This window comes from Gracilinanus agilis, chromosome 3 (assembly GCF_016433145.1).
Source record: "Gracilinanus agilis isolate LMUSP501 chromosome 3, AgileGrace, whole genome shotgun sequence".
In the NCBI taxonomy this organism is placed as follows: Eukaryota; Metazoa; Chordata; class Mammalia; order Didelphimorphia; family Didelphidae; genus Gracilinanus; species Gracilinanus agilis.
This window is the reverse complement of record NC_058132.1, coordinates 494,509,794-494,522,605: the sequence shown is the minus strand read 5'-3', so window position 1 is coordinate 494,522,605 and position 12,812 is coordinate 494,509,794. Positions and strand designations below refer to the sequence as shown.

Here is a 12,812-nt window from a genome sequence, read left to right as displayed (position 1 = left end):
TTTATTAACAAGCTACTATTTGTTTATCATGTCACTCGAATAAAATGGCCTAAAAAAATGTTCATGACAGTTTTTGAGCTAGCAATACTTGGCTTCCTGGTTCTCTCAGTTCTGGTTTGTTGTTCAATTATTTCAGTCTTGTCCTACTCTTTGTGACCCCATTTGAGATTTTCTTGGCAAATATACTGAAATAGTTTGCCATTTCCTTCTCCAGTTCATTTTACAGTTGATAAAATTGAGGCAATCAGGGTTAAGTGACTTACCCAAAGTCATACAACTAGTAAGTGTCTGAGGCTGGATTTGAACTCAAGAAGATGAGTCTTCCTGACTTCAGCCCCAGTGCTACACACACTGTGCCTTTTAGTTGCCCTGCTAGTTCTTTGAGTCTCCTATATACAGAGAAAATCCTCTTGAAACCAGTAAGAAGAGTCACACACCACTCTCTTTCACAGGAAGCATTTGCCTACCATTAGCAGGCACTGTTATTGTAAACTGCCAATCAATCCTGAGAGGCACATGGTGCTTTCAAGAATGAACGTGCAGAGAACATAAAATAACAGCAACTGTAAAGAGGATTTTATAAAATTACAGTTTTGAAGCTGCAACCTATAACTGTAAAAAGTTGATCACGCCAGCATGAGTGATGATGTGAGAAAACTTAGAATGCCACTCTGTGAGTGACACACAAAATTGAACACTGAAATTAAGCCCAGGCTAGAAACACATATAACAAGCCAGTGAACAACCAAGGACTGATACTGCTGTTGTATAAGCCTGTAAGTATGACAACATCTATATAATGCCAAACATCTGGATAAACAGCAAACAGTTCAGTCAATCATCCAGATGTTTCTAACCACCCAGATATTTGATGTTCTGTAAACAAAACATCTGGATGAGTGACTGAATTTTTCACTTTCTATCTGAACATTTCAGTGTTGTGTATACACAATTTGTTTCTACAGTCAAAGCATAACAAAAGGTTGCTGAAATGTCTTGTGAATTTAAGGAATGTACACATTGAATTCAGTATGCATCCACAGATAATCTTCATAAATAAAAACCAGCTTTTCCCAAAGATTTCTGGTTTGCCCATGAAGACAACTCTAAGTTCACCAACACTCTGATGCAATCCTATGCAATTCTCTGATGTGTCACTTTCTATTTGGATTGGACTTGTGATTGGATTGGTATGGTGAGTTGTCTTCATGAATGCAGTTCAGCAACTTTTAGTTTTAAAAGAGCCTGAAGCACTGAAAAATTAAGTGACTTAACCTGAGTCACACAACAAGTATCTATCAGGGGCATCTAGGTGGATCAATGGATAGAATGCCAGGCCTGAAGTCAGGAGGCCTAGGCTTAAATCTAACCTCAAATACTTCCCAGTTGTGTTACCCTGGGCAAGTCACTTAACCCCAATTTCCTAGTCCTTACTGCTCTTCTGCATTGGAACTAATACTTGTATTCATTCAAAACAGAAGGTTAGGGTTTTGAAAAGAAAATGTAGGTTTCTGAGGTGAGACTTGAACCCACGACTTCCTCATTCATAAAATATGCTGACCTTCTATCCACTAATCCACAGATACCACTGTTAGTCACTTAACTTAAAATGCATTACATTTAGAATCAAATTAAATTTAATGCTTTGGTGCTTCTCCCAACACATAATATCTTGCTTGACTTTCTTTAATTGGTAGGAAAAAAGTTGTTTTTTGGGTAACTATTTTAGTTATTGAACATATTCTTAAAGAGTTAGAAGAGACCTTAAAGATCACCTAGTCTGTTCCCTTTTTAAAGCATAAATCCTTCCTTGAGCATTCCTAAGGAGAAATCAGTTACTTCTTTAAAGTTAAGGAAATCATTATCTCTAAAAGTAACCCATTCAACTTTAAAATAGTTCTGATTGTCAAGAAGCTCCTCCTTATATGTTGAGCAATACTTCTCTATACCTGTAAGCCCAAAATTATAATTCCCACAATAATAATGATAACTGAATATAACAGTAATAAGATTATAGTTAGCATTTATATAACACCTACTAGGTACCAGGCCCCATGCTAAGCTCTTTACAAATGTTTTCCTTTTTAATCTTCACAACAACCCTGTGAGGTGTTATTATTATCCCCATTTTATAGTTGAGGAAACTGAGACAAACAGAGGTTAAGTGACTTATTAAAGCTATTAAGTGTCTGAGGCCCAACTTAAATTCAAGTCTTAATAACTCCAGGCCCAGCACTCTATCCACTTTGCCCTGCAACTAAAAAGCAGTTTAAAACCTTACCTGTAGTCATATAGGACAGAGCTACATGTTGAAATTATATCCTGTGGAATGAAGTTTAATTCTCTTTCTACTATACCATAAGGAGACACATCATTCCCATCTTGTATTTGTAATCAGTCAACAAGCACTTATTAAATGCTTACTAAGTACAAAGCACTTTTAAGATAAGAAGAAAAAATAATTCCTGCCCTCAAGAAGTTTATGTTCTAATGTAAAAGCATGTAAATAAATTACTAGGTTCAGAATTGAGAGACAGAAAGGATGGTAGAGCAACACAGAGAGAGAGAAAACAGGTAGAGGAAAACAGAGATATAAACAGAGAGAAAGGGGGAGGGAGGGAGGCAAAGAGTAGGTAAAGAAAAACAGAGGAGAGAAAAGTAGGTGAAGAAAAACAGAGAGAAGAAAACATAAAGAGAGGAAGAGTGAAAGTGAGTGGAGAAAACAGTATGTTGTTGAAGAAAAACATAAAAGGAAAGAGGTGAGAGAGGAAAAAAAGAGGGAGGGTGAGAGAGAAAGAGTGACTGGAACAAACACAAGGAGAAGAAGAGAAAGAGAATGTAGAGAAAAACATATATAAAGAGAGGGAGAAAGAGTGACTGTAGGAGGTAGGGGAGGGAGAGAGAGAGAGAGAGAGAGAGAGAGAGAGAGAGAGAAAGAGAGAGAGAGGAAAGGGAGAGGAAGGGAAGAAGAGGGAAAGAAGGAGAGGGAGAAGTAGAGAAGCTGAGAGAGAAGAGGCATGATATAACTAAAAAAAAAAAGAGTTGGTTTCTACCACTGGCTTTGCCACTTATAAACTGCCACACAGTGTTTAACTTAACTTTTTTCCAGCCTCAGTCTCCTCCTCTGTAAAAAGAGGAAATTGGACTAGATCTCTAATATACCTTCCAGTTCTAAAATGCTATGATTCATTCCAAAATAATTGTTCCAGAATAGAGTAGGATACTGTTATTTTTAGCCTGTTTCAATACTAGCGAACTGAAGCATATTATTTGCACAAACTACGGAGGACACAATGGCATTCTGCAAATAATTTGCCATGCTTATGTACTCTCATTTTTGCAAATAATCCCTTTCTCTTTGCCAATAAGTCAGCCCATACATAATGTTCTCAAAAGGGAACATACAACTCATAGAGTGAATATGTACCTAAGTAATACAGTGCAAGATTATTCGTGTTGTGACATTATTTAAGAGTAACAAGAATCACAGAACAATATTTAATTCCAATTAGACAGCACAGTTTTAGATGTCCTTTGCAGCTAAAGTGAAAAACAAATCAAACACAACCAAAACTTAAGGTCAGATGTCTGGGTACGTGATGGCAAAAAGAATAAAGTCAACCGCTGCAATTATTTTCCAGGTAGGGTTCTGTTGTCACAACAAAGTGTTCTTCAGCCTTCTCAGCACTCCTGAGAGTTCTGAATATGGATTTGATGAAGTTGCTGTAAGTGATGAAGGAGTTACTTACGTGTGTGCCAGAGATGGGTCTGATTATAAAAAATGTGGAATATAGTTTTGTCATTAGATCCAAAAAATGACATAGTAATTATACGTGGAGCTACATAATAATTCTAAGTATAATTGCAGTGCAATTTCTTCTGACATGTATTTACTATCCATCTACACTATAATTATTATGCATGGATTATGTTACCTTGTTTTTCACACTCTCCACTATTTCTTTTAGGTAAAGACCCCCCCCCAATATAGAGACTTTTATTCTGACTGTAAACTCCACACAATACCTCTCCTGTATATAGACCTCAACAAATTAATTATAATATTAATAATCATAATAAAAATAATAATAGCATGCATAGCCAACTCCCTTGGAGTTACAACCCTTCATTATGTTAGAGTTCACTTATAAAAAGAAGACTGACAAGCAAGTGGTATCTTTTTTTTTTAATAATAGAAAAGCATTTGCCCTATTCTTCCCCAAGACATTCTTCCCCTCATTAGCAAGAGAGTTCACACCAAAACTACGTTCATAGAAGTAGGTTCTAATTAGGGTATGTGAGGAAATTTCGTGTCCTCTCACAATAGGGTGGGGAATCAACCTCCATATAGTTGAATAGCAGGTATGAATAGCTCCTCATACTAAGGCTACAGAGGAAGGAAAAGAAAAAAATACAGAATTCTGTGATTAGGCAGAAAAATAGAGCTCCCAAACTTTATACATCACTTTCTTTCCCCCTTTTAGTCTGTTCTTATAATTATAACTACATTGGACACCTAGGTGGTGTTATGGATAGAATGCCAGAGCTAGAGTCAGGAAGACTCATCTTCCTAAGTTCAAATCTGGCCTCAGACACTGGCTGTGTGACTGTTCCAACCATGGGCAAATCACTTCACCCTCTTTACCTCAATTTCCTCATCTGTCAAATGAACATGAGAAGGAAACCATTCCAGTATCTTTGCCAAGAAAATCCCAAATGGGCTAAATTGTGGTAATATGATAACAGAGAATATCTATCTATCTGGGAGAGAAATTTTCATACTCATTAAGGAGAGGAACTAATATAGTAGGGAAAAAATGTTGGATGGCATTAAGAACTTAGACAGACAGATAGATAGATAGAAAGATAGGTAGGTAGACAGATAGACAGACAAATAGGTAGACAGACAGATAGATAGATAGATAGATAGATAGATAGATAGATAGATAGATAGATAGATAGATAGATTAAAAAGAGCACTAGCACTGAATGTTAAGATTCAGTAATTATGTGACATTTTAGCAAATCGTTTAATATATGAGCCACAGTATCCTTGACTGTGAAACAAGATCTGCCCTGACTATCTTACAAGGATTGTTGTGGTAATCAAATGAAATCTTGTATATGAAACCACGTAGTGGTAGAGAGCTGTTCATTGTTGTTGTTATTCAGTCATTTCAGTCATGTCCAACTCCTCATGACCCCTTTTGGTGACCTCTTTTTGGGTTTTCTTGGCAAGATATTAGAATGGTTTGCCATTTCCTTCTCTAGCTCATTCGACATTTTCTTGGCAAATATACCAGGGTGGTTTGCCATTTCTGCCTCCAGCTCATTTGACAGATGAGGAAACTAAGGCAATCAGGGTCAAGTGACTTGCCCAGGATCATACATCAGACAAAAGTAAGTGTCTGAGGCCGTATTTGAACTCATGGAGACAAGTCACTTTGAGTCCAAGTCTAATGCTCTATTCACTGTGCCACCTAGTTGCCTTGAGAACTATAAGTCATCCTCATTATTCCATAGAACAATTTATAGATGTTCATAGATGTATGACTTTGGGTAAGTTGTTCTGATACCTAGAAATGCTTTCAGGAGCTTTCTGTGGCTTTCTGGAAAGACAAGGTGGGGATAAAGAAAAGTTGGCATGATCCAGGGGAAAGTGAACTGGAATGAATAGTGGTTAGAGCACCTGGGTTCAAATCTTGGCCAGGACACTTTTTTTTACTTGTGTTATTTATACTTCCACAACATTTCTTATATATTTTCCTGCCTCTATTCACATAGCCATCATCCTCATTCAGGCACCTTTATCCTAGACTAATAAAACAAATTCAGTTTGGTTTCTTTTCCCCAAGTCTCTTCCCCACTCCAGTTTATTCTCTACTCATCATTCAGCAGCAACACCACCATCCTCCCTCATTCAATAACCTTTAGTAACTTTGCCATCAGGATCAAATAAAAATGCTGTTTATCATTTAAAACTCTACACAGCCTGATTTCTTTCAACCTTTACTATCTTTTTCAGCTCTACTCCCCGCCACAAACTCATAGAATCTAACTATGCTGACCTATTTGTCACTTTTCACACCACTCCATCTACTCTCTGCCTTTGCACTGACAGGTTCCCCAGACCTAGCCTGCTCTCTCGCCTTATCTTCACTTCTTAGTTTCCCTGGCTTCCTTAAATTCTAAGATCAAATTTGACCTTTTGCAAAAGACCTTTACCTTTTAGTTCTAGTGAATTCTTCTCTGACAACACCTTCTATTTACTATGTGTTTATAAATACATACATATATGTACATACACACATATGTTATATATACCTAGTTAGTTATTTCTATATGTTTTAGTTATTTCTCTATGTTTTTCTCTTCTGCATTATAATATGAACTATTTGAGGGCAGGGACTAATGTTACCTTTCTTTTTGTTCACAGAACTTTGCATAGTGCCGATCACATAGAAAACACTTGATAAAATGATTGTTGACTGATTATATGACCTGAGGTAAGTCACGTAAGCCCCAGGCTCTCAATTTCCTCATTAGTAAAATGAAGGAGTTGAACTAAATGACCTCTTGTTCCCTTCCATCTCTCAATCCATCTCCCTGTTGTTCCAGACCTTCATTCCCTACCATAACCTAATTTATAGAAATATACTATTCTGGCAGGCCTGGAGCAAGACAGAGATGCCTTTTTGTTCAAGGGTAAAAAATATAATATGGAAAGGGGGTAAAGGAAAGATGAGGTTCTAATTTTTTTTAATTCATCTGTTTTCCATAACAGGGGACTTGCCAGCTCTATGAGTCCTTATTTTACTAGCGATCACATTAACCTTATAATTCATGTTCCCTGGGTATAAACTGTTTCTCTCCCTGAACTTTTAAGCCACGGATTTATCAGTTTTCCATTGAGACAAGAGTTATCTGTACAATTATCTACATTCATTAACTAGTGTGGCATAGCAAAAAAACAACTTTAATAAATCCATCCACATGTACAACATGACTACTTAATGTAGTGGCCTTGGAGAGCTGTACCTTCAAATGTCTTACTTTCTATTCAGGCCTTTATGCAATTACCCAAATGAGTCAGGTTCCAAAACCTGCTTAGATGAGTTACTATTGCTATTTTGGCCTACCCAGAGATTAATTTATGCCAGTGGTAAATGGCTTATATTCTTCAAAACTTTGTGTGCAACTCTTGAAGCAAGTATGAGAAAAAAAAAGAACTGTCATTAAGTATTGTATTGATGCTGTCATTAAATGCAATATTACCTCCTTTAAAAGGCCTAAAGTGATATTATAGTATGGAAACAAAACCAATTTTACATACAAATGAATAAATGGATAGATAATATAAACATTTGTCAAGTCTATTCAATTTAAAAATGAATTAGGCATTAAAATTTTGAAAATAAAAATATTGTGGCCTTTATTGATGACATTGGTGAATTCTGACTCTTACCCTTGGTCAGAATGACCACCCTTGATTTATGTATTGGTTCAATCAGGCTGACAGTGTAAGAGACCTATGAAGTTTCTATGCTTTCTCTAAAACTCACCAAATGAGATTAAGTAGACACAAAGTAAGTTACATAAGTATGTCTTCTAGTTAATTATTCTGAGAATCTAGTTGGAAAAATTATGCTGCTTGTACCAATCTTGCAGACAAAACAGAAAAACATCATTTTCATGAGTAGTCAAATAACCAATTGTAAAATAAATTTTAAAATGACATTTTTTTATTAAATGAGTCTTCTTAATTTTGGGAAGAGTTTTAGGTTGTCCTTAAAACTGTATTCTTTTAGAGAAGCCATTTTTCCTACCATTAAAGTATTTTAAAAGAATTTTGATATTAGAAAATTATACTAAATATAAGAAAGAGAGAGGGAGGTAGGGAGGGCAAAAAGAAGGAAGGAAGGAAGGAAGGAAGGAAGGAAGGAGAAAAGGAAAAGGAGAGAAGAAAGAAAAGGAAGGAAGGAAGAAAAAAAGGAGGAAAAAAAGGAAGGAAGGATACTATTAGCTTTAAAGTCATAGGATCACAGCGTTAGAGCTAGAGGAGACCTCAGAGATCATTCTAACTTCCTTATTTAAGGATGAGGAAATGAGGCTCATCAAGGTGATGTATTTTGTCTGAGGTCACTCATGTAGTAAATGGCAGGGAATATTTGAGCCAAGGTTCTCTTTTTCTATAACCTAATTCTTTCCACAGAATATCAGAAGATAAAAAAAATCTGTTAAATATCATCGCATAGCTATACAAGAAGACCCTTACCTGTGATTTTTGCTTTCCAAGGTTTGGCTTTCTGTGGTTTCGGTTATCTAGGGTCAGTATGAAACTCTGGAAGTCTGCCTATAATAGCATCTGCCATCACTTCTACTTCTCCTTTTACTTTTTTTTCTAGATCTGGGGAGTGGGGTTGTGTGGTTAGGAGGTCATGGAGCACCCAGCAAGGGGGCAGGAGCAGGGAGAGAGAGAGAGAGAGAGAGAGCACAGATACATGGGAGTCAGCAGGTATTCACAGTAGGTCTTGGGATGTATCTCTCATAGAAATGGGGGCTTCTTGTATTTCTAAGTTTGTGATTTCTCTCTGGAGGAAGAAAATGCTTAACTTCAAATCATTTAGTGATTTTAAAAAATGAACCACAATCTTTGCCATCCAGGTCTAGGTAATTATTCTTTAAAGCAAGCATTTTGAGAAAGTGAAGTACTTACTGACAGCAGAGTCATAGGAGGTCGAATTGTGTTCATCTCTCAAGAAGGGATATGGGGAGAGGTAAGCATGTGTACAGTTCTTAGATGGTGACTGATTGGCTAGAAATGAATCAAAATTAAAAAAAATCTTTGTTATTTAGAAGATGAGATGTTCTTGTTTTTTTTTAAAGAGTGCTTTTAGGGTACATAAGAATTGGGATTACACAAAGGAGACAATTAAAGCAATTATCCAGGAAATTCTAGACATACACACACACACACACAAACACACACACACACACACACACAGAGCTACTACTATTTGGTTTGGAGGGGAGGAAAGGGAGATGGAATAATGTTTCATCTAGATTTCAGCATTATTTGCTCACTGTTATCTTAAATCTTAAATTCTTAAAAATCTTAAATTCACTATGTCCAAATCTAAACATCTTTTCCCTCAAACCCTCACTTTTTTTTAACTTTCCTTTTACTGTCAAGGGTACCACCATCTGCCTAGTCACCTAGAATGAACCTGGGCCTCATCTTCAGCTCCCCTCTCTCTCTCCAATCCCGCATCCCCCCCCAAGTCCAGTAAATTGTCAAGACCCTTTGGTTTCATCTTGATAACATCTCTTATACTTCAGACTTCTTCTTTCTGACTCTGCCTTCCCCCTGGAGCTGGCCCTCCTCACTTTATGCCTCCCATAATACCCTGCCGGTAGATCTCAATCCTTCTCCAGTTCGATATATCCTCCACTAAACTGTCAGATTGATTTTCCTAAAATGCAGGTATATCCAGGTCATACACATAATTTATTGAAGGCAAACTTGTAGAATCTATAATTCTCCCTCTTACTTCCAGGGACAAATTTAAAATCCTCTATTTGGCTTTCAATACCCTTCATACTCATAGTTCATTCCTACCTTTCCAGTCTTATTTTTTCTTACTCCCTTCCATGACACTCGATTTCTTGCTGTTCCTCCCATATGACACTCAATCTCCTAACTCTGAGAATTTCCTCTTATTATCAGTCATATCTAGAATGATGTCCCTCCTTTTCTATGTTTCTCTGGCTCCCTTCAAGTCACAACTAAAATCCCATTTTCTCCAAGAAATCTTTCCCAATCTTCTTTAATGTTAATGCCTTCCCTCTTGAGATCACGCCCCCCCCCCCATTTATCCTGATTATATCTTGTTTGTACATAGCTGTTTACCTGTTGCCATTTCTATTAGACTGTGCTTCTTGGGCTGAGGGATTGTTTTGGGTTTTTTTTCTTCATATGCTGAGTGCTTAGCAAAGAACCTGGTACATAGTAGGCATGCTAGATAGATTACTATTTCCTTAAATGTTAGATGAATTACTATTGCAATCAACTAGGCAATTGTTCCACTGGACATATTCTTCAAAATGGAGACAGATCCTTCTATTATCGTCAACATTATAGAAAAACCTTAACTATCCAGAATTCGACTAATGGAACTTTCACTTTATATAACTTTTTTGGTCTCCATTTGTAGAGAAATGATGATATTGAAAAAAATCACCTATTGAATGTTTATTATTTGCTTGTTTATAAAGACAACAAGGAAGAATTTATGATCTGAAAACCTAAAGATTTCACTAAAGATTTCCTCTAAAAATATGATAGGGCCAACATTTACTACTAAGGGAAATACCATCATCTATACTTCATTCCCCATATTATCAATATAAAATATAATTCTATTTTTGTCTCTTAAGTACAAGACAGTAAAGCTCCCTCCAAATTCAACTCATCTTTGTCAAAGGCCTTGTGGAAGTCCAAATATAGCATGCTAACCAATTTACCTTCATCCATATTACTATCTCAAAATTTTCATAAAGTCTCTTAAAGTCAACTTCACTCTTTTTTTATTTAAACTTACTTATTTGTTTGCAATCTTATGAAAACCATTTTGCCTTTCCCTCCAATAAATTAAGATGCTAAAGTGTTCAGTGATTCTAGCCTTAATTACAAATTCCACAAGTTTGCTTGGTATGGACATAACTTCCCTTGTCATGCTTCAAAAGATTTATTATTGTAGATACGGCAAGAGAAGTTCTCAATCATAATCAGGAAAAATGAACATTCTTTAAGTGACTATTTTTACTTTGATGCCAACTATCTTTAATGTAAGTTTATTTCTGAGTTCATATAAATTACATGAAATACATTAGGGGAAAAGTCTTATTAATGGTAGTCTACCTAACTGTAGGACCAAGAAAATATCCTATGTACATTTCAAAACTATGCTTACATAAAAGGAAATGTGTCCATCTGTATATACAACATAAGTTCAAAAAAATTTTCACGTTTCTACTATTATTCTCTTTATATGGTTTACCACATATACATAACCAAAAATTTCAGAGATCTGGATGAAAAAAATTAGAAGCTCCCTTCTAGAATTTCCATAGTTAAAAGGTTTTAAAGATTTAAAGTAGACTGATTTTCAAGATAATGCTAATAACAGATACTTCAGATGGTGGCAGGGAGAAGAAAGCTAAATTGCCTTTGGTTGGATGGTAACTCCAAGGTATTAAGTATCACTTTAAGTACTTACTAACAGCCCACTTTGACACATACATCACTACCACCAAACACACATATATGCACCCCCCTAAGTAATCATTTTCCAAAAAATTGTACTTCCCAAAGAAATTATCCCCTAAAAGTACTGGAAATGCAACTACTTGAGAAGCTATAATAACTCTGTGAAATGTTTACATAGCTCCACATAAAAGGTGTTCAATTTTTTAAATAATAGAAAAAAGATAAAATTAAATCTCACTTACTGTACCAGAATTTCCAAATGTTGGCTGTGTTTTCCTCAGCAACACCACTAAACCAACATCTCCAAAAGAAACCTTCATGGTGGAAAGTGACATTCTCTATCTGCCCAAAACACAAGAAAACATATTATTGGTTAGGGTAACCAACACAGTCACATTCAGTCATTAGGAAAAAGAAAAAAATATTTCTATTGCTGACTGATAAACTTATATTTATATCATCACATCATCTCTTCAATGTAGGAATTCAAGCATTAGACCCACTATTCTCTGATTTCCATGGATTGTTCACTCATAAGAGTAGGGGAAAGATATATTAGAGACTACAGAATAAATCATTATTCTGAAGAAGAAAACGCACATTATGTTCACCTGAACATTTCCCAACTTCAGTCACAAGCAGCCAATAATCTGAACCAAAAGCCACCAAAAAAAGCAAAACTCCTAGAGCACCAAAAAGAGCTCCAAAAAAGATTGCAATATTCCGTTTCATTGTTAAGCCACTGGTTTCAGTTTTTTAAAAAGTTTTTAAAAGTCCTTTACAATAAGAATTGTATACTGATGCCCAATAAGACAGGAGCAATACACTAGTGGAGAAGAAAGAGGTATTTTTCCCCCCAAGGAAGCACAATCTACTTGAGGAGTGTCTCTTTTCTTGTCTTTGGTCACTTTTCTCCTATACTCTCAGTTGACTTTTTCCTCTCCTCTGGGCAGACTCCAGTCTGGCAGCTGAGAATGACCAGCTATTTTAAGACATTAATTGAGGAGCATCTCGGGGGAAGGAGGGGGGATAGTGAGGATCGTAAGTGATCAAAAATAGTTGACCTTGCCCTGACTATCTAGTGTCAGGCACTATCTCAGATTATCATTATTGGAATTGATTCATCCATAAAGCATGGAAAGAAGAAGAAATGGGAGCAAAGCAAAAGGTGTGACTGTCTTTTAAAGAAAAAAAAAATCTTTACTCAACAAGCCTTTCTCATTTTAAAATAGTCACTACGAACTGAATGGTAGCCCAGAAGACATTTGAGAAGTTCATCGAAGATGGATAAATCACAGTTACAAACAAACTGCAAAGACCTCTCCTGGTACGCATGATCTGACCTTTAAAATAACTTATAATTAATTTCTTACTTATTTAGAGACATCCTTTCTTATGAAAAGTATTTACTCAGCAGATGATTCTAAAACAAATACCACTGGTTATTTTGTAGATATTTAGATATGCTCAATATATGTTCAGATATCTATCTTAAAAGTAAAAACTCTATGTAAGGCAGGAGAGTTTTCTAATTTGAAAAGAG

General features: G+C 35.9%; 1 protein-coding gene across 1 annotated transcript in view; it reads right to left on the bottom strand.

The window, feature by feature from the left end:
• The window catches only part of TMEM182 (transmembrane protein 182), an 83,787-nt gene extending 71,611 nt beyond the window's left edge, over positions 1-12,176 (bottom strand). Inside the window, exons 1-3 of the mRNA XM_044670468.1 lie at positions 11,870-12,176; positions 11,512-11,611; positions 8,717-8,815 (exon numbers count right to left, since the gene is read on the bottom strand). Of these exons, the coding sequence (XP_044526403.1) occupies positions 8,717-8,815; positions 11,512-11,611; positions 11,870-12,001 (331 nt within the window). The 5' untranslated portion in view covers positions 12,002-12,176. The remainder of the gene's footprint in view (positions 1-8,716; positions 8,816-11,511; positions 11,612-11,869) is intronic.
• Positions 12,177-12,812: the final 636 nt, after the last annotated feature.